Source organism: Anabrus simplex, chromosome 3 (genome assembly GCF_040414725.1).
Source record: "Anabrus simplex isolate iqAnaSimp1 chromosome 3, ASM4041472v1, whole genome shotgun sequence".
NCBI classification, from domain to species: domain Eukaryota; kingdom Metazoa; phylum Arthropoda; class Insecta; order Orthoptera; family Tettigoniidae; genus Anabrus; species Anabrus simplex.
In genome coordinates this window covers 91169266-91192548 of record NC_090267.1, presented here as the reverse complement: position 1 = coordinate 91192548, position 23283 = coordinate 91169266, and the positions used below count along the sequence as shown (strand labels likewise).

Below are 23283 nucleotides of genomic sequence, written 5' to 3'. Positions count from 1 at the left end.
ATCAAGCGCCACATTGTCCGTCTCAAAAATAACAAAGCGCCGGGTGAAGACTCAGTAGTAGCAGAACTATGGAAATATGCCCCAGAGGAATCACTCGATATCTTGCAAAAGCAAATAGAAGAAATTTGGAACAAGGAGACCCTACCCGAAGATTGGAAAATAGCTTTGATCCATCCACTACACAAAAAAGGCAGCATGAAGAACATCAACAACTACAGAGGAATATCTTTGCTACCCGTGTCTTACAAAATTCTATCACTTGCCATCCTGGAGCGTTTGGAAGCACAAGTCGAACATCAAATAGGTGAACACCAAGGAGGGTTCAGAAAAGGTCGCTCAACAGCTGAACAGATCCAAAATCTCAAAACGATCATCAGATATTGTACACTAAGGTCCAAGCAGTATGTGTCTGTCTTTGTGGACTTTAAGAAAGCGTACGACTCCATTGACCGGAAAGTCCTGCTAAACATCTTAAATGAATTTGGAGTTGATTTGAAACTGCTGGCATTAATTAGAGCCACCCTGACCGATACAAAATCCAAGGTGAAGTTCCACGGATGTCTCTCGCATTCCTTTGACATCAAAACAGGAGTCCGACAAGGTGATGGGCTATCCCCGATACTCTTCAACTGTGTTCTTGAAAAGATCATCAGAACCTGGCGGGTGAGATTACAGGAAACCAACTACAGTCCATTGAGAATAGCAACCAAATCCAAGGGGATCACAACAGACTGCTTAGCATTTGCCGATGATATTGCTGTTCTCTCAAACGACATAGAAACCGCTAGAGCTCAAGTTGAAATATTAAAGGAAATTGCCGAACAAACTGGTTTGCAGATATCGTTTGAGAAAACACAAGTAATGACTAACATCAAAGAGGCTCCACCAAAACTCCATACAAAATACGGGGACATCAGCCGAGTAGACAAATTGAAATACCTGGGTGAGATCATCATGAAAATGGACTGGACAAAGAAGCACTTCAGGAGCGAGTACGCAAACTGGAAATAGCCTACCAAACATCCCGCACAATCTACATCAAAAAATGCCTTTCCCAAAATACCAAGATACGTCACTATGAAACAGTTCTGAAGCCAGTAGTTCTATATGCAGCCGAAACCCTGTCTCTAAATGCCAACAAAGGACTCCTTCAAGAACTGGAGAAAAGAGAACGCAAAATTGTGAGAGGAATCTTGGGATCAAAGTACAGAAATGGAATCCATCAAAAGAGATCCAACAAGGATGTCTATAGCAAAATAGAGAAAATTACCGACACAATCAGAAAAAGATGGGCACGATTTTACGGTCATCTGAAAAGAATGGACGGAAGAAAGTTAACTAAAGAAATCTTTCACTTTTTTGATTCAAACCCCAAAACCACAATTCCCTCGTTTAGAAATACCAAAGAAGACCTGCAAATGCTACATATCTCAGCTGAAGACGCCCTTAACAGAGATCTCTTCCGCAAGAAAATATTGACGAACGGGCTAAACCGAGACGAGCAACCGAAGAGAAGACACGGTGCCCCTTGGACAGAGGAGCGTAAGCAGGCCCACTCACAAAGAATGAGGGAAATTTGGGCTCTAAAGAAGGCCATGTTCAGTGTCAAATGCAACAAGACTTAACGTGGTCCTTGATGGCCCCAGCGAGTTATATATATAATAATAATAATTTCATCTGAATGAATTTTACAGTGTCAAATTAAAGTCAATCGTCAGGAATACTAATAATCCCCTATGAGACTCAATAAAGGACGATAATAGAATATTTAAGATGTTATGTAAATATATAAAATATGTTACTACTTTAATTAATTAAATGATAATTATATTTATAAAATGCACAATTAATTGCTTTGAAAGATTGATAACATGTCTCCTTATTATATCAGGTTGAAGTATTATTAAACTGGAAAGCCTTAGCTATGACACAATAAAGTAATAATAATAATAATAATAATAATAATAATAATAATAATAATAATAATAATAATAATAATAATAATAATAAATTTTACTAAGTGAAATTTACGTGGCTATCGATAAATTGATCCTCAAAATATACTATAATCGTCTACCACGCTCAATAAAATAGAATAAAAATTTTCATAACCAAATATTTTAGAAGTTACAAAATATAAATATTAATATTAATATTTCATTAGTTAAATTACAATTAATTTAATTCTTATAATGGACAACTGACCATCATAAGGAATTGATATCATGGCTAACAAGGCCTTCCATCCTGCCTATAAACATACTGGTGGGATACAAATAATAATAATAATAATAAAAATAATAATAATAATAATAATAATAATAATAATAATAATAATAATAATAATAATAATAATCCGTCATCATCATTAAATGTAGCCATTAAAGTCCACCATCATTTGTTACCACTGTATATGTACACTGACTGACAGAGCAAATGCAACACCAAGAAGGAGTGGTCAGAACATTATGCCAATTGCAGGGTAGACTGACGTCACTGAGGTATGCTCATGATGTGAAATGCGCCGCTGTGCTGCGCACGTAGCGAACGATAAATGGGACACGGCTTTGGCGAATGGCCCACTTCGTACCGTGATTTCTCAGCCGACAGTCATTGTAGAACGTGTTGTCGTGTGCCACAGACACGTGTATAGCTAAGAATGCCAGGCCGCCGTCAACGGAGGCATTTCCAGCAGATAGACGACTTTACGAGGGGTATGGTGATCGGGCTGAGAAGGGCAGGTTGGTCGCTTCGTCAAATCGCAGCCGATATCCATAGGGATGTGTTCACGGTGCAGCGCCTGTGGCGAAGATGGTTGGCGCAGGGACATGTGGCACGTGCGAGGGGTCCAGGCGCAGCCCGAGTGACGTCAGCACGCGAGGATCGGCGCATCCGCCGCCAAGCGGTGGCAGCCCCGCACGCCACGTCAACCGCCATTCTTCAGCATGTGCAAGACACCCTGGCTGTTCCAATATCGACCAGAACAATTTCCCGTCGATTGGTTGAAGGAGGCCTGCACTCCCGGCGCCCGCTCAGAAGACTACCATTGACTCCACAGCATAGACGTGCACGCCTGGCATGGTGCCGGCTAGAGCGACTTGGATGAGGGAATGGCGGAACGTCGTGTTCTCCGATGAGTCACGCTTCTGTTCTGTCAGTGATAGTCACCGCAGACGAGTGTGGCGTCGGCGTGGAGAAAGGTCAAATCCGGCAGTAACTGTGGAGCGCCCTACCACTAGACATCGCGGCATCATGGTTTGGGGCGCTATTGCGTATGATTCCACGTCACCTCTAGTGCGTATTCAAGGCACGTTAAATGCCCACCGCTACGTGCAGCATGTGCTGCGGCCGGTGGCACTCCCGTACCTTCAGGGGCTGCCCAATGCTCTGTTTCAGCAGGATAATGCCCGCCCACACACTGCTCGCATCTCCCAACAGGCTCTACGAGGTGTACAGATGCTTCCGTGGCCAGCGTACTCTCCGGATCTCTCACCAATCGAACACGTGTGGGATCTCATTGGACGCCGTTTGCAAACTCTGCCCCAGCCTCGTACGGACGACCAACTGTGGCAAATGGTTGACAGAGAATGGAGAACCATCCCTCAGGACACCATCCGCACTCTTATTGACTCTGTACCTCGACGTGTTTCTGCGTGCATCGCCGCTCGCGGTGGTCCTACATCCTACTGAGTCGATGCCGTGCGCATTGTGTAACCTGCATATCGGTTTGAAATAAACATCAATTATTCATCCGTGCCGTCTCTGTTTTTTCCCCAACTTTCATCCCTTTCGAACCACTCCTCCTTGGTGTTGCATTGTCACTGTCAGTCAGTGTATAATCTATTACTCAGAACATTCACATTTTTGTAATATTTATACCTTTGTTGATAATTATTTACTTTTGTTAATAACATTGATTGAATTTCGTCGTTTGAAACAATATTTCGGTGACCTGCTACAATTCAGAAGAAATAAACTTGTTCACTGTGTAAAGAAGGAAACATTGACTATTTGAAATATGCTTTTCAAAAATAATAATAATTTTTACTATCAAATGGTTACTGAACTTTCCACATATATTGCATGTTCCATCACATGTTTCTTTATAAAATACATAAATATTAATTTAAGTCCCACAGCTCAGTAACATATATAATTTTTGGGTGTTGTTGTTGTTGCTTTAGAATCGAAAACTTGCCTTTATATTATGCGCGAGTCTCTACCTTACCTTACTCTACATTACATCGAAGAGAATAATACTCTCCCACTTAAAATATTATATATATAAATAACTCCTAAATTATTCTACTATTTACACCAAGCGAGAGACACAGTCCAGGATAATAGCCTACTATGAAAACTAACATTAATTATATACAAATATATACATTAAAGATTGCTGTCGAACATAAATTTAACCAGAAAAATATTCCATTACCTCCATTGGTTTACTTCAGCGTCCAAATAGTATTAATTCGCTGAAAGTAATCCATTATCCACATTGTTACTTTTGTGGCTTACTCACATATAAACACAATGCCAGCATGAAATACACATTGGGTCGTTAATAAGGATCATAAAAAAATACTGTTAATAATAATAATAATTATTATACATGGTGTTCCGCAAAGTAGCTTTCTGAAGGTGAATCATATCAAGCATTCCTAATAAATTAATTGGGTGTTTACCTACGCCAACATAACATCCCAGTCGCCATCAAATGTACACAATAAATTCAACGTCAATAATCGATCTTGTATTACAATTAACCCGTACAAAGCGTCAATAGGTCCTCTCAAGTACGTAATAATTCTGACTGGTTCATCCTCATATCATCTTTTCAATAATAAATCACTTCGGCTCCATATTGCCGGCATTCGTTACATCTCAGCTGTCACACTGATTGCTTTTATTTCCAATCAACATACTAAAATATATATATATCTCATTTTCCTCTGAGAATACGTCTTATACCACATTGCTCTGTTACATATGGACCTTATACAATCTCAAAATGTTATCGTAATTCAACATCGTATCTATTTATTCGACAGCAGATTAATCTGATGGATAGAAAATCTGCATTAATAGTAATCACCCAATTGTTTATTACCGTACTTGTAAAATATTAATAATAATAATAATAATAATAATAATAATAATAATAATAATAATAATAATAATAATAATAGACGATTCTATAGGTATCTCGAAATAAATATGCTTACGACACCACACTAAGCTGAAATTGTGCTTCAAACACTCGTAGAGATCATTACTATAAATCCACAATATTTGCATTTTAACACTCATAGTATAAATAATAATAATAATAATAATAATAATAATAATAATAATAATAATAATATTTAAATACATGATGACAAAATAACCTGAATACTTGGACTGTGTTCCCGGGTAACTTTAAAAAAACTACGACTCGCACATTCTTACATCTAAATCATTTTAAAGAAAAGCTTTGGATTCTACAAATAATATGAGACTAGTACTCACATTTCTAGCAAACAGTCTTCACCCGCCAGAGGTCGCGGCCATGATTTTAGTACTCCATTTTACAATGATTTATTATCTTCATATTTATTGAAGTATCCTGATGGCTTACTTGCCATACACAATTGACACTGATACACTTGCACACGATTTCTTTCTGATGGATACACTCCCATAAGATTTTTAAAACACTAGACACTTATATATACATATATACATAACCTACGCAGTGCTCAAATGCAAGAGATGGTTAACACGATCAACTGTCGTAGACATCCCTTCTAGTTTTCTTGACACAGCGAGATACTTGATGTAGTCTCCCCTCAGCTTTAACAAAGGAAACAGTTAACTGCGTGGTTTCGCTTTCAGCCTTGACCCAACTCCCAGCGGTGAAAGTTACTTCCCTCTCTGCAAAATCGTATCACCAGCTGTCTGCTCACAATAGAAACCAGATAAGTCTCCCAATACTTGCAGTAATTTCTCTGCCTATTAGAATGTCTGACTCCCTGTACTTGTTAACTTACTAGATTCGTATTACATATTACGCAACTGTTACGTAACTTTAAGTCCTACATTGATGATATGTAAATTCAATCTTTATAGAGTACGTTTATCAACTGTTAGTTCCATTATTATTATAAAGCACTTTCATATATAATTCGCGTTATTTAAGACTTAACTTTGCCTGAATATACTGGAAAATACACTCTCTTCCCGGCGACAATTTTACAGTGCGGAGCAGTGCCTGACACACGTCTTGTCGCGATAGCACCCCAGAAGATAACTGACGCTTAAAGATTGGAGTTATGCGGGGGTCGGTTCTCTTATCAGCGGAGTAATACAACTTCTTGACGCACAAAATTCCCCGTAAGGAGGGCGTTGGAGCGGCTCCCAGATAAAAATACTTGGAGTGTGCCAAAAATACATGTTAATATATTGATGCAACTTGATCACAGAATTGTTCGTAATTTATTCTGTAAAGCCAGTAGCGTTAGTTGGACTACATCTCGTTATACGCTAATCGACAGACTCCAGTTCAGTGGGAACTTCACATTCGTGTTGCTATGCCAAAGTTCAGTGCGCAATTATTTACACGTCATCACACGCTCCCGCGGCAGTTTGCCGCGTTTGAACAATAATCCTAATATCTTCCTTTGTTGTCTCCAAGAATGGGCGGGCAGTCAGGTATTCCTCCCCCCACATCTCTGTATAACGACCGTAGCCTAATCCAGTTCGTCGCTGTCTCCTCTCTACGTCAGTTCACATTTGTGTTGGTGGTGTCACGTTGTGTGAGCAGATTGCTAACGTGCGTGCTATCGCGTACAAACATCAGTGAGCATATTGCTAACGGGCGAGTTCTCGCGTATATTTAATATGATACAGTTGCAATATTTCTGTTTTATTGTTTGCGCCATTACCTGGAAATGGATCCGTACGACGTACAACAAGCTACAATGAGAGATTTAGTGGACAGTGTTCCAGAATGTCATTCAAGTAAATTAGGTGAAGATACTTCTGGTTATAGTGACGTTGATGAAACAGATGTTTTAGAGCATGTTAATAGTGACTCAGAAGAGAGTGTTGCAGAAGAAATAATACAACCGTGTGAGGTTGGTAACGAACAACACACCCCACCGCCCAACGAAGAGACACTGGACCTTTCAGTAGGCGCTCAGCAAGAACCTGAACGTTGTGAGCCTGTTCTTAAAGTGAGACAGCAACAACCACATGAGAGGCCCCTGCAACCAGGTCAATATGCTATCTGTGATATCTGCCCTAGAAGGAAAACTAGCAGAACAATGGTTATTTGTTGCGCATGTGATATTCCCATCTACCGAGAACATACAGTGCCAACGTGTTCGAGATGCTCAACCCAACACGAGGATCCAGCTGAAAATGACTAGACTGGCTGATTGTTGGACAGAAGTAATATGCTTACGATGTTTCTTAAATCAATCATATTTGTTTATATTTCATATTTTACTAATTCAACTGGACTTGTGTTAATGCAACTTATGTGAAAATGCCTAAAATATAGTATGCGGCAATTTGCTAACGGGGCATGCTTTGATGTCAGGTCACAGGCTTGGAATTGCGGCAGTTTGCTAACATAGCGTGTTCTCGTGTTGTAAAATATTTTAAATTACTCATAATGATTTACAATCCTAAATATGATGTTTTGGTAAGTAAATTCTCTTTCTTACAATGTTGTTAACGTTTGAGGATTGGTTTCTTCATTTCAAAATCAGAGCAACAATATATAACATGCATGAGCAAATTGCCGTGGGGCGTGCTGTCATGTAAAAATAAGGGGGCGTGTGATGACGTGTTTATACACATTACCGATGAGCTATTTACTTAGTCCAAAAATTCTCTAGTGAATATTAATATCCTGCTGTTAGAAAATCCAAATTAATTATTGTGTCTAGATTGCAGACGATTTACCTACATTTTGTCCCGCTACTTTTGAAAATATTTGAATACTGCAATCTGATTGGAGTACACATATACGCTAGTCATCTTTCTAGACGTGTTCATTCTAACCAAGGGGATTCTGGTAGTAACATTCAACATTTTCTTTCTCTCTCATCCCTGCGAAATTTTCCGTTACAAAGTGCGCAGTTTCTATGCTGACTCAACTCCAGGTGCGGCCTGTTGTGTTACAGAGATAATGATTTATTCCAGAAACGAAAAGAAACATAGGCTTCTGCTACTGCTTTGTTCATATGCATTGGTCTTTGAATATCCCAATATATATTTGTTGCAGCATATCTGAGTACTTTTATTTCTATATATTAATTAAATGTGCCAATCAGGCTCATATGATGGGTGCAGTATGTCTGCAATATACAAGTTAAACAGTAATGGGGAGAGAACAGATCCTTAAGGGAGACCATTTTTAAGTACCTTTATTTTGCTGTGAATTCTATGCATGACTACCTGGTTAATTCTATTTGAGAGCATATTGTTAATCAGACGCGACATTTGACTACACTTTGTCAGTTTAAAGAACTTACACACAATACCTGCTCTCCACGCTATAATGGAGTTTTAATTATTCTACTCGACCCATGAACTGTCCAGTATCTCCCCGTAATGCAATTACGAGATTTGGGTCCAACGAGTTGACTGTTATTACAATGACATTCCATCCTGTGTTTACTTGGAGAACTCTTTAGTGCCGTCAGGTACATACTTGACTGAACGGCGGACTGTACGCTGATGCCATCTTGCGGTATCCGATGAAACTAACTTGATCGTCAGTTAAAGCGTGGAAACAATGTATTGTGTGTGTCCTTTTTTTTCTTGGTTTTGGTCGAGAAAAAGAAGGAAGTCTATCACGTACTGCTGGTGGAAGATATTTTGCCTGAAAATTAGATAAGAAGAAGGGAGAATGGAATTTGACCCTGGTTAAATGAATCGCCTACTTGGCATGTAGGCCATCAATTGCATATTATTTCTAATAACCTCGACGACAACTGTACGTAGCCTCTGCTTGTATTTGTATTTCTTCTAGACCGGAGTAACCAGTGCATTCAACTAGACAAGATACCTTGGGACTGTTATCGGATGATGTCTGGCTTTAGGGATATTTAAAGGGTTACGGTTTATTCAAAATTGAGGAAAACTGGACTTAGCAGTGGTAATGTACGGAAATTCAGGTCATACCATAATTGTGTAATCCATTAATACTTAATGTAGGGCTTATATATAAAATTGTAAGGTGATGAGGTAACTTGAAATATTCAAGGTTTTGAGTGGTTTTTGGGTAACGTTCAGTAGCTTATAACTGCTACATTAAAAATTTATATAATGGGTGTAACTCTTGATCTGGTGGCTCAAGTATATTTTCTTTAACTAATTTAATTATTGGTATTGGTTCGGTTTATCTCACAACCACCTAGATCTTGCGGAATATGCTAAAGTAAAGGCATTTTCTAATGACTACTGAAGTTGTTTTATGGCAGCCATTTTGTTGGTGTGTCACGTGAGTGGTTGCCATGGTAACTTAGTGTAAACGTTTGGTGGGGTAGGCCCTGTTGATTTTGACATTTGAGTGTCGCATTCGTTGTTGAAGGTGATAGTTGAAGTTCACCGTGGATCATGGAAAGATTGATTCTTCTGGTGTACAGTCAAGCGCCTTGATTGTATTTTATTTGCATACTGTTTATGAAGTTTGAGTTGAAACTTAATGTGATAATTGAATTATTACTCGGCGGACGTTAACTCTCATTTTTTCAATTTTTGCCTACCTCTCTATGGTCATTCAACCTCTGTTTCCGCCTGTATCTGGTATCATTTTAATTTTACGTTACTCTGGTAGTCGTTGGGAATTGTTTTGACTTTAATTGCCTAATTTTCTCTTCTTACACCCAGCGAGGGTTGTAATCATTTATTCTAAATGAATTAATGTCGTGATGTGTTTTTAAAGGATCCTATTTTTCATGATTATTAATTTATCGTCGTAATCAAACCAAAGGTTATTTTGCCCATACTAATTAATTTCAAGAATTTAAATAATTGATTAATTTGTTCTTAATTTCTATTTACTGTTGTTGTCGAGTTTGAGGTATTTATTTTAATTAAAGGTTTTCTTTATTTGAATTAGTGTCGTCATTTCAGTCAGGATAACAATAATAATAATAATAATAATAATAATAATAATAATAATAATAATAATAATAATAATAATAATAATAATAATAATAATAATAATAATTGTACCGGCTGGTACACCTCTACGCCGCACATTTGAATTTTCCGCCTTAAAGTGCTCCCCTACAGGAGAACCTGTGAACTTAAAACTGGATCTACTTAAACCTTTCCTCTGAAGATGTCACTGTGTGAATTTCGACGTGTTTTTGTTTACTATTTACCAAGAAGTTTGGACATTCTCTCATAGATATCACTGCCTAAGAACTGTGATCATGCACCCTGGTGCGAATTGAAGGAACTTTCTTGAAGAAATTTTGTATTCATAAGTTTTGTCCTTGCTAAATTTCGTTCTTTCATTTGTGGGTTGGCAAGATTAATATTTCTTTCCGCCAGTTTTGAACTTAGCCAATCCAGAATTTCTGTAATTAATTTCCCACCAATCATAGATTTCTTCTTCGATTTTATGTGTAACTGTGTACTGTAGCCAATAAAAGCCTGTGGGTGTGTCTTAATCATTCATGAAAGGTCTCGAACCTTCCCTGAGGGTATAAAAACTACTGATTTTCTTGCCTCTGGGCCACTTCATCAACATCTATGTGTATGGACGTGTAGCAGGAGGCGGGAAGGGCCTCTTTCTTAAGGCAGCAGTTCTTCAGTAAGGTAATGGCCGCTTAACATCTTTATTTCTTGCTAGCTCAGCAGTTTAACCCACGGGGAATGTCCGAAACCTTTACCATGTAACCTATCTCTATAAACATGTAAATTTCTTCCAGTTTATGTAAAAACTTCACATATCTTTAATTGTAAATCGAGGATAGAGAGTGCTTTACTCTCTCGAGCTCCCCTTCATTTTGATTTGAGGTGACTACGTTTTCGTAACCGATTTTCTACTCTTCCTTAATGTGTTAAATTTATTCAGTATACGAGTCACCTCCATAGTTTGGGAATAGCCCCTGCTTCATCGGCCTAGTGCCCCTTAGGTTTTAAGAAGTTTCATGTAGGTGTGCAAATTCACGCCTCCATTCATTTTTGCATTTTGGGCCATTTACTTAACCTATTATTTTTCTACTAAGGCCCAGTAGGCTGGGTACAAGATACCCGCGTTTCATGTTGTGTAAGTTGTGCCTTGATGGCAATTTAGTGTAAAGCCTGGTATTGCCTTTAATAGGCTTGGAAAACTGAGAACGGGTCAGCTATTTTAAGTATTGGAAATGTGCCTCTAGGAGGCTTGACATTGCTAGGTGGGAGCAAGTGCTCCATGTTATTAGGGGATTTCTGCGCTGTGGTAAATATGTGTTTGTGAGCTGAGAACTCAAAAATTGTAAAACTTGTGGCTTGAAGCCCAGATTGTTAAACTGTCTCTAATTCTTGGCTTTTCCTGGTCTTGTACCTGATTGTCGGTTATTTGTTGACTTGTTGTTATTTGTTAAACTTTGAAATTCTATGTGAAAATTGTTAAGTTTTGCTATTTTCGAAAATATAACCTTTAATGCAATTTTAATTCATATCTCGGCCTTGTAGTTAGACCCATTCACCCCGGCACCTTCTTTCACCTCTGCTGTTCCACAGATACCTCGGAACAAGTGGTAGCAGAGCGTAGTTGAATGGGTCTCAATTTAGCCACTTTTGACGGCTAAATGTACTCTAACAATTTTCTCAGTCGCTGGAATTTTCTTTTCCAAATTTGTCAATCTTTTGCCATTATGTCCGGCCCTCGCGAAGTCCTCCATCCCGGCTATTTGCGCAAGGAGGAATTAATCTATGAATTAACCATTAGAAATGTTCAGTCTTGAGGCACGGTTGCGGCCGATACCACCAAGCTTAAAGAATCCCTATGATTGCCAATTAGTATCCCAAACTTGGGAGAGACAGATATTGATGAGGCTCTCTCCACGATCACGGACAACACTACTGAGCTAGCATCTGTAGTTAGTTTTTTTTGAAGTAGGTGATCCATCCCCAAATCAGCTTAAAAGAGTACAAGCTAGACTGTTCCATTTTTACCATAGAGTTAGTGATCTATTGAATCTTAAGTTAAACGACGTTCAGGATAAGGAGGCTAGTGCTCTTGTTGAACACCTTTCTAAGATGTCCAGTAAGATTAGCCAATTGTTATCTGGATCTGCTGAACGGTCAGCGTACTGGCCTTCGGTTCAGAGAGTCCCGGGTTCGATTCCCGGCCGGGTCTGGGATTTTAACCTTCATTGGTTAATTGCAATGGCCCGGGGGCTGGGTGTTTGTGCAGTCCCCAACATACCTGCAAGTCACACACCACACATAACACTATCCTCCACCACAATTACACGCAGTTACTAACACATGCCAGATGCCGCCCACCCTCATCGGAGGGTCTGCCTTACAAGGGCTGCACTCGGCTAGAAATAACCACACGAAATTATTATTATATTCCCAAATCCGACCAGCCCACTGTTGTAAACATAGTAAGTGAGGAGGATTCTTCCAAAGGGGAAGAAAGTAGGATATCGGCGGCTACTCAACAAACTTCCGCTCCATTAGAAAATGAATCTGAGCGTCGTACCTTAATCCCACCATTTGTTTTGAATATTGCAGTCTCTGAAACGGCTTCTCCGCCCCTTTGGCCTTTACCTACTATGTCACCTGGGTTCAGTAGTTTGCCTCATCCTTTAGCGATGTTGCTTAGGGGTATTTCTAAGTTCTCCGTTAATTCTACTAGTGATGTCATTTCATTTTAAAGATTTTTAGTCGAGTTCCAGGATCACGCTCTTGTCTTTTCTCTTTCTCTTGTGTCAAATCCTTCAAATTATTTACCCCTGCTCCATAGGTGTCCTCTCATACTAGATCGTTAGGGCAATTGCTGAATAGTTATCTACAGAAGATTTCCACGCCCATTTGCTAGCGAATTTCATTTCGGCTACGGCAAGGTCCTCTCTAATACAAAAGTACTATCACCGAGTACAGCGTCTGGATGAAAATCTCGCCGATTTCATCCAAGACATTAAGTTCTACACTATGGTGTTTGCTCTTCATTTCCTAGAAGACCAAATTGTGCAGGCGATTATGGAAGGGATTTCACCTCCCTACAGGTCATATCTGTGTTTTGCGTCGCGTCCTCAAACTTTGCTGAAATAGAGACTATGACTGTCTCAGCCGAAGGCGTTGTATATGCCGACCCTTACATGTCGCGAAGGAGCCCCCTCCGTCCTCGAGAATTTTCGGCCTCCACCTCGCCGAACTTTCACAACCAGCAAATGTTATGTTTGCGGGTCGGCAGATCATCTCCGGAACAAATGTCCTTTGGTTAAATCTAGTGGGACAAGGAATGGAGCAGGGTCATCCCAAGACTATTTTAAATGCGGCTCGTTTTCCCATATAGCCAAGAATTGCCCTAATACTAATAGTACCCCCTCCTGCTCAACTTCTGGTGCAACTTCCACCATCGCAAATAATCAAAAATGACTAGTGGCTTCGCCTGAGTCGGCAAATTCATCTTTTCAAGGCTCAGCCCGAAGTAAATCATCCGAAATCTCAGGCTCGGAACATGGTAGAAAGTCTTCCAACCCCACATTTGAATGCCCTAAAGAATGTCTTAGGATTGCGGCGGCGACCCCCCCCCCCACTTGTACCATATCTCAAAATTGAATTGAATAATGAACCTGTTACAGCTCTATTAGATTCCGGGAATGTGTGTTCCATTATTTCGGCTGAATGGTACTCTAAATTAAAGTCTGCCTGTAAGTTTTCTGATTATTGTCCGTCTTCGGTTCATTGCGTTTCGGCTAACACTTATTCATTAGAAATTTTAGGTTTCATCTTTGCCAAAGTTAGGATTGCTAAATTTAATTGGAAAGTAAAATTGTTTGTGGCTAAGCATTTGTCTTGCCCCATTATATTAGGAGCGGACTTCATGTCTCACGCTGGTCTTGTGCTCGACATTCAGAGCAAGTCGTGCACCTTCAAGTTTGCCAATAATTGTAAAATGCCCTTGTTAAAATATAATTCTGTGTCATGGTTATCTGTTTCGCCTACCCAGGATGAGATGTTGTTAGACCTTAGACATCTTCCTGAGGAGCAGGCTGAGAGTATTCGTAAGTTGTGTCAGTCATTTCCAGAGGTTTTCTACTATACTCTTGGTGTTACTGACCTTATCGAATACAAGATCGAGGTTACGAATTCGATTCCAGTCCGATTTCCACCTTACAGGTTATCTCCACAAAAAATGAAGACTCTGAAGGAAGTCATAGATCAAATGCTAAAAGATGGTATAATTCGACCCTCTAAGTCGGCGTATTCATCGCCTATCTTCCTAGTTCCGAAACCTCAAGGTGGCTTCAGGTCTGTGATTGACTATAGGGCAATAAATCGGAAGGTTGTGTTACATTCTGTGCCCCTTCCGGACCTTCACTCTTGTTTCTCAAGGTTTCGGAAAGCTAAGTTCTTCACCATCTTAGACCTCAATCAGGCGTATAACCAGATCCCTCTAGCAGAGGAATCCAAACACCTCACAGCTTTCGCCACGGATTGGAACTTGTATGAGTACAACCGCGTGCCTTTTGTGCTTCCCACGGGAGCAGCTGTGCTCACGAGACTGCTAGATAGGGTCTTCTCCGACATCAAATTCGAGTACTTATACCATTATCTTGACGATGTCGTATTCTCTGAGACCTTCGAAGAACATCTAGATCATCTGACAGAGGTCCTCAATCGCCTTCGTAAGGCAGGGTTAACTGTGAAGTTATCTAAGGTTGCTTTCGCTAAGCCTTCCATGTCATTTCTAGGGCATATTGTGCCGCCCGATGGTGTCGCAGTGGATCATTCTAGAACACAGGCCATCCGTGATTTCAAACCTCCCCAAAACATCGAAGGTATCGCCAGATTCATTGGCATGGTGAATTTCTTCAGGAAATTTATTCCTAACTTCGCTAACAGAGCGGCGCCCTTGAACTTACTTCGTAGGAAAGGCGTCAAATTCGAGTGGGGGCCTTCTCAACAAGCCGCTTTCGAAGACCTCAAATTAGCGCTTTGTAACGCCCCTGTCCTTGCTATGTCTGATTTCTCGAATAAATTCATCGTCCAAACCGACGCGTCGTCGTCGGCGGTGGCTGCAGTCCTTCTTCAAGAGACTGAACTAGGGAGGCGACCCATCGCCTATGCATCTAGGACTCTATCGGCTCAAGAAGCCAAGTATTCCATCTATGAACTTGAAGATTTGGCAGTCTTATTTGCGATAGAGAACTTCCGCCTCTATCTGGAACACGTCAAGTTTGACTTGGAAACAGATAACCAAGCCTTAAGTTGGGTCTTAGCTAGGCCGCATCGTACTGGTCGTATAGCCCGCTGGGCCATCAGAATTTCTACTTTCCAGTTTGATGTTAGGCATATAAGGGGGTTTGAAAATATTGTGGCGGACGGACTAAGCCGTATGTTTTCTAATGACGTAGAGACCTCTGAACAGGAAGATAGTTCTTCACTTCCCGAGTCCATAACTCCTGGTGTAAATGCCATTCTACCTGATGCTCCCATGTTGTTTAGGGATATTGAAAAATATCAACGTGAAGATCCGACGCTGGCCCCTATCATGGAAACCCTTTCTTCGGGGGAACATGTCGTCCCTTATGTGTTGAGCAATCGGGTTTTATGTTGCCCGTCGAGGCATGATCAGAAGATGAAAGTTGTGGTTCCAGCGGTTCTTGTACCTATGATCTTCAAGTACTACCATGAGACCCGATTAGGGGGCATTTAGGCATCTTCAAAACCCAAGAAAAGATCCGAGAGGTGTTCATTGGGAAGGGTATGGACGGTGAAATTCGTGAATTGGTAAAGGCTTGTAAATTTTGTAGGCTTAGTAAAACCACCATGTCCACTAAGCTAGGTCTATTATCTTCTCATCAAGCGTCGCGCCCCATGGAACGTCTTTATATCAACTACGTAGGACCCTTCCCCCAATCAAAGGGGAATGCCAATAAATTCATCCTTGTGTGTGTAGATGGTTTCACAAGATTTTCCTGGTTATTTCCGACTAAGCTGGCTACCGCTCAGTCCACCATTTCTTGTTTAAATTCCATCTTTGCTTCTTTTGGTCCGTGTCAATATATTGTTTCTGACAATGCTAAAGCTTTCACCTCCAATCTCTTCCGTAAATTCTGTATTGATCTGTCCATCTCTCATGTAACTACTTCTGCGTACTATCCTCAACCATCTCTGGCTGAACGGGTCAATCGTAATCTGAGGGCGGCTCTAATTGCCTATCATCATGATGATCATTCTAGGTGGAATTCGTCCCGGCATTGGTTAGCCTTCGCTTTAAATTCGGCGGTTCATGAATCTCATAAGTTCACTCCAGCTTCGTTGATGTTTAAATTTATACCCAACACTCCGCTCTCTAACCGTTGGTCTCTTAGTGATATTCTACCTGAGACAATAGATCCAGATAATATTAGAGATCTATGGAAGAAGGCTAAGGCCAATCTTAAAGTTTCTCATGAAAAGGTTAGGGAAAGATATGATCGTAGACGGAGGCGCACTAATCTAAAGGTAGGAGATCAAGTCATGATTAAGAACTTTGTTCCCGTGGGCAAGCTTGCCCCCAGATTTCATGGGCCGTGCATCATATTAGATTTCCTAACTCCGGTTACGTTGTTGGTGAGCAATCCAGCCACAGAGAGGATATTTAGAGTTCACCTATCGCAGGTGAAACCTGTGTAATATCCTTGTTAACTTAGTCATTAACATCTTTGTAAGAGCTTAGTGGGTTACATTTTTGTTTTATTATAAGGCCTTCTGCCCTTGGATTAATTTCACTGTGACTATGTGTTAATTGTACGATCTTTCCCTCCGGTTTTTCTGCTGTCCCGTTACCTTGCGGCCATTACCAAGCCCCCGCCTCCTACAGAACAACTCCTGTGGCAAAATTTTCCCACGCCCCTTGCCCCTCTACCTCTCCAACAAGGATCGTACCCTAAAATAAAAGTCTCCAACAAATTCTGCCGCCGAAATCTGACTGTTTCAGTGCCCCGTAGCCGTTCGTCGCAGTACAGCCACCGATGTGGGGTAAGGGCCTACTCAACTCCCGTGATGTCTTCCTGTGTACGACGCGCCGGAGTCCATCTCCCGGCAAAGGCTGAAGTGCGGCGCTCCAACCGCCAGCCCATCTGTGGTCTATACATGTACCTTTTGATCCGCGGCGTCTTTCACCACGACTATCCCTCTCATAGTAGCGGGAGAGGTGTATCTCGGGGTACTTGAGGGGTCCGAGCGACCTCAACTGGATATCGGCAGCGGCGGCAGGTCTTGCCATCAAAATGAACAGCATGTATTTCAAATGTATACAGCAACTAAGACACTCTCAAGCCGGAGTTCAACAAACTCCTACCTATCTACTTCCAAAAAAAAGTGACCTTAAAATTTTTTGTTTAATGTTCTTCAAAATTCTTCTACAAGACTTTGGAAATTCTTAATGTCTCATCCATATTCCCCCACAAACCTACTTGCAAGGAAGCAGAAATTTTCTTCAATTGATGATTCATTTTTGTTTAAAAACTTCTGTGTAAACCCGTGGAAGGACGTTTGGGGGGGGGAAAGGGCTGTACCGGCTGGTACACCTCTACGCCGCACATTTGAATTTTCCGCCTTAAAGTACTCTTCTACAGGAGAACCTGTGTACTTAAAACTGAATATACTTAAACCTTTCCTCTGAAGATGCCATTGTATGAATTTCGACGTGTTTTTGTTTACTATTTACCAAGAAGTTTAGACATTCTCTCATGGATGCCACTGCCTAAGAACTGTGATCATGCACCCTGGTGCGAAGTGAAGGAACTTTCTTGAAGAAATTTTGTATTCATAAGTTTTGTCCTTGCTAAATTTCGTTCTTTCATTTGTGGGTTGGCAAGATTAATATTTCTTTCCGCCAGTTTTGAACTTAGCCAATCCAGAATTTCTGTAATTAATTTCCCACCAATCATAGATTTCTTCTTCGATTTTATGTGTAACTGTGTACTGTAGCCAATAAAAGCCTGTGGGTGTGTCTTAATCATTCATGAAAGGTCTCGAACCTTCCCTGAGGGTATAAAAACTACTGATTTTCTTGCCTCTGGGCCACTTCATCAACATCTAACTTAGTGTATGGACGTGTAGCAGGAGGCGGGAAGCGCCTCTTTCTTCAGGCAGCAGTTCTTCAGTAAGGTAATGGCCGCTTAACATCTTTATTTCTTGCTAGCTCAGCAGTTTTACCGGTGGGGAAGGTCAGAAACCTTTACCATGTAACCTATCTCTATAAATATGTAAATTTCTTCCAGTTTATATAAAAACTTCATATATCTTTAACTGTAAATCGTGGATAGAGAGTGCTTTACCCTCTCAAGCTCCCCTTCATTTTGATTTGAGGTGACTACGTTTTCGTAACCGATTTTCTACTCTTCCTTAATGTGTTAAATTTATTCAGTATACGAGTCACCACCATAGTTTGGGAATAGCCCCTGCTTCATCGGCCTAGTGCCCCTTAGGTTTTAAGAAGTTTCATGTAGGAGTGCAAATTCACGCCTCCATTCATTTTTGCATTTTGGACCATTTACTTAACCTATTATTTTTCTACTAAGGCCCAGTAGGCTGGGTACAAGATACCCGCGTTTCATGTTGTGTAAGTTGTGCCTTGATGGCAATTTAGTGTAAAGCCTGGTATTGCCTTTAATAGGCTTGGAAAACTGAGAACGGGTCAGCTATTTTAAGTATTGGAAATGTGCCTCTAGGAGGCTTGACATTGCTAGGTGGGAACAAGTGCTCCATGTTATTAGGGGATTTCTGCGCTGTGGTAAATATGTGTTTGTGAGCTGAGAGCTCAGAAATTGTAAAACTTGTGGCTTGAAGCCCAGATTGTTAAATTGTCTCTAATTCTTGGCTTTTCCTGGTCTTGTACCTGATTGTCGGTTATTTGTTGACTTGCTGTTATTTGTTAAACTTGAAATTCTATTCTTGCTATTTTCCAAAATATAACCTTTAATGCGATTTTAATTCATATCTCGGCCTTGTAGTTAGACCCATTCACCCCGGCACCTTCTTTCACCTCTGCTGTTCCACAGATACCTCGGAAACACAATAATAATAATAATAATAATAATAATAATAATAATAATAATAATAATAATAATAATAATAATAATAATAATAATAATAATAATAGTAATAATAATAAGGTAATGTGTACCTCTTTCCCCTCGACCTCTTGTGTCCAGGCTTCCACTCCATGCGACGACCTTTTCCTTGGGGATCATGAACTGGTAAGTTTTCTGAATGTTGTGTTATTGTTTTCTTGTTTATGTACCCCTGGTCGTGCGAGCTGCTCTCAATGTGTTAGGTGTTGTTTGGTCGTGAGAACACTGTATCGTATGCAGCTGTTAGATCAATAAACACTGCTCCAATCTTTAATTGCTTTTCAAAACCTGTCTCAATATGTGTTGTCAGAGCAAGCACCTGATCTTCACAACTATGTTGAGGTCTAAAACCAGCCTGTTCGATTGGAATTATTTAAAAAATTAAAAGACTTATTCTATTGTAGATAAGCCGTTACAAGAGCTTAAAGCAGACACTCATTAAGGCAATTGGTCTACAGCTTTCGACAGAATTCGAAGGTTTACCAGGTTTTAAAATAGCTAGTATTTTAGTTCGTTTAAACTCTGAAGGGAGTTGACTTGTTCGGAGTATGTTTGAGAAAAACTGCTCTATCCAGTTCCTTAAATTTTTTTCCACAGTGCTTCAGAAATTCTGGGTGTATACTATCAAAACCAGGGGATTTCCCATTTTTCAATTCATTTAGGGCAAGCATTAGCTCTGTCTCAATAAAAGGAGCAGAAATGTTGATAAAAGTAGTGTACTGCTTTCTCAAATGAAACAGTTCTTTTTTATAAACTTTTTGTGTAATTTGTCTGGCTTGGATTTGGACAATCTCTCAATATGATTAGGTGAAACCTCTGGTTTCAGCTGGGGACTGTGAGGTATTCTTCTAGCTACTTTAGAAGGCTCCAAGCGTTTCTTCTTGAGTGTCTGAAGTCCAGTGTATCCATGGCTTCCTTCCATCTGCTTCGTCTAGCTTCATCTGGTTTATGAAGGAGCTCGTCAGCTACATTTTTTCACCATTCCTCTGGAAATCCTGATAAAGTACTTCACAAGCCTCAACCCACCCTGGAATAAAGTCCTTTCTCACTCCACCGGGGAATATGTCATTTAGCACACGTTAGAATATCTTTCACAAACCTAGAGTAGTTACTAACCACAGGAGGATTCCATCGTATGGCAGTGTCAAGATCAGCTGAATATCTCTCCCAACTACCTTTACTAATTTTTCAACGGGGGGGGGGGGTGGAGAAGGTCTTATAATAGGAATCTGCATTCCAATTTCCAGAAGGACAGGTTGATATTGACTATGTGGAAAGTTCATAAGAACTTTACGAAACACAGGTAAGCTGGATCTCTGATGATCACATGAAGCAAAGCACAAGTCAGGACTGGTTTCTGAGTCCCATCTTCCTGACTTGAATGTGCGTTTGTCTTTTGGATTGAAAATCAGTTGCATGTTACAAAGCTTTGCCCACTCTATAAGTTTTTCTCCAAACTGGTCACTTTATCTATAACCCCAAAGAGTATGATGACTATTGAAATCACCCACATACATAGATGGGTGAGAGATTGTTTGAAGAACACTGTTAGGCCACTGAATTCCTGGATCTTTATAAATATTTATTATCGATACATCATTAACTTTTGTAGTGATGTTGAAAATGCCTGCATCAGAATTAGCTGAGACTAAATAAGCGTAGGCGATGGAATTTCGAACAAAGGTAGCAGGTCCATAAGACTGATGATAAGTAGCCCCCAGTAACTTGTATCCAGGAATGTTTCCTCTAGAATGTAGCTGAGATTGATCAGAGGCATGAGTTTCCTGAATGCATATTACATCAACATAATTTTCTAATGCCAGTTTGGAAAGGTAGTCACTTTTAGATCTACTGATTCCTTCGATGTTGATTTGAAGGACTCTCAGAACAGTTCCCAAGGGCTTTGCTGAATGGCTCTGAAAAGAGCTAGTATCGTTCGTTTCGTGTACCATTAGCCAGAAGATCACAAGTGATAGTCTGGTAACCAAACGCTGACGTTCAGTTCAGTACTGGCAACACAGTTATCTGTACCTATCCAGGGGCACCATGGGGAGGAATCAGCATCACAACGATGAAATTCGCATCGTCATTCAGCAGCAAACCCCATGAAATTCACATTTACATTGAAGGACACGTAGTAAAGAGTGATGGGTGTAGTGGTAGCACCTCAACCCTACATAATAATGTACTTGCTTTCCTTTTTCTAAAGTGCGATATCAAATTAATAATATCCAAATTGATGCTACACAAAATATAGGCATTTCAAGTGTCATGAATCAATATTTATCGTATGGAAGTGAAGAAAGTAAACCTTTACGCATGGCTGGATGTTGTCCAGGAGATAATAATAATTTGATGCTCAATGCCGACGGATCTTCAACTGAAATGTTACCATTAAAAGACATACTGGGATTTGCCGAAGATCGTAAGCGAATTACACTTATTGCTAAGCAAGAACTCATTCGCGAACGCAGTGATTACAATGTGCTAAAAGCAGCAGCAACACCAATGGGTTCAAAACTTATCCTAAAACGTATTTTATTGCGTGTGCCGCCATTAAATTTATGAGATAGAGCAAAACTGCGTTTTCTGTCGATTGTTGAAATTTGTACACGCTGCTGATGCCTCACCGTTTGATCACAGTAAACTGAGAAATATTACACTTTATCTGAACGGGAGTATATATCCTTATAAGAACATGGAACTAAATTAAAAGAATATGTTCAGGCCCCTATACGCTATGTTCTGCAATTTTCAGTTCTCGTATTATCAGAAAGAATATCAGCCTTTGTTTTCTCCAGTAGAGTTTAAAACAATAGCACGTTTAGTTGTTATATACTCCTCGTATTTAGTAGAAGATATGAAACAATCACCAGTAGACATTTGTCTCGAATTTGAAACATCTGACAACACTCCTGCAATCACAACAGCCTACTGTCAACTTCTTTGAACAAGCGAACAACACATTAGTGAGAAAGGCTATTGATGCCTTTTATAAACAAAAATGTTTGCGGTATATGCCAAAGCATTTAATACCCTATCAACCATCCAATTTTGTGGCAAACTATGCCTCTATGTATTTATTTATTTATTTATTTATTTATTAATGTCTTTCTGTACATGGCGGGGCTCAGGCTATGAAGCCTGCTATTATGCCAAACCATATAATTATGCATCTGTATAAACATAATATACTGAACATTATAACTACTTAAAAATAAGTTAATTATAATTTAAAGTTAATGTGAAATGTAATTTGTATGAAATGTAAAGCATCATAAAAATCATTTTAACATTTTAAAATTAATTTATAATAATTACTATTATTAGAGCTATATCTCGAAAAATATAAACTATAATGTTTCTAACCTTACATTGACATTTTATTCATTTAACTTAATAATCTAAAATTTAAGGGTACTTCTAAGAGTAAATCAATCTGAGTGTAGGTAAAATTTCCAGCACATTCTTCTGAATAGCTTTAGGTTGCTTATGTCTCTAATTTCAGCCGGGAGAGAATTCCAGGAACGTATGGTCCCCGGTACAAATGACTTGTTAAACGTACTACTGTGATGAGTGGGGATGGACAGCAGGGTTTGTACTGATGACCTTGAGGGTGTTCTGCTTGAGGGAGAGAGGTAGTTGAAATCTATTCTCAGATAATGTGGTTTACCTGTTCGCAGTATTTTGTGAAGAAGAGAAACAGCATGGTATTTACGTCTATCACATAATCTTAACCAGGACAGCTGATGGAGGAATGGGCTGATGTGGGAATGGAGCGGAACATTTAGAATGAATCGAATGCAGGCATTATGCGCCCGTTGAAGTTTAGAACCAAGTGAACAACTTATGTTATTATAGACTACATCACCATAATCAAATATTGGTAGTATTAGTCCTTGAATGAGCAGTTTCCTGGTTTTGACAGGTAGAAAATCTCTCAGTTTGTATAGTGAGTGTAATGAACCGAATACACGTTGACAAATTT

General features: G+C 39.8%; 1 protein-coding gene across 3 annotated transcripts in view; it reads right to left on the bottom strand.

Moving 5' to 3' along the window:
• LOC136867052 (UDP-glucosyltransferase 2) overlaps nt 1-23283 on the bottom strand; it is a 161117-nt gene that overhangs the window by 111111 nt on the left and 26723 nt on the right. Inside the window, exon 1 of one of the 3 annotated variants that reach the window (XM_068227008.1) lies at nt 5515-5531. The exons of the other annotated variants lie outside the window; for them this stretch is intronic. Coding sequence (XP_068083109.1) covers nt 5515-5516 — 2 coding nt within the window. The 5' untranslated portion in view covers nt 5517-5531. Of the gene's footprint in view, nt 1-5514; nt 5532-23283 lie in introns of those variants that run through there. 3 annotated transcript variants of the gene reach the window in all.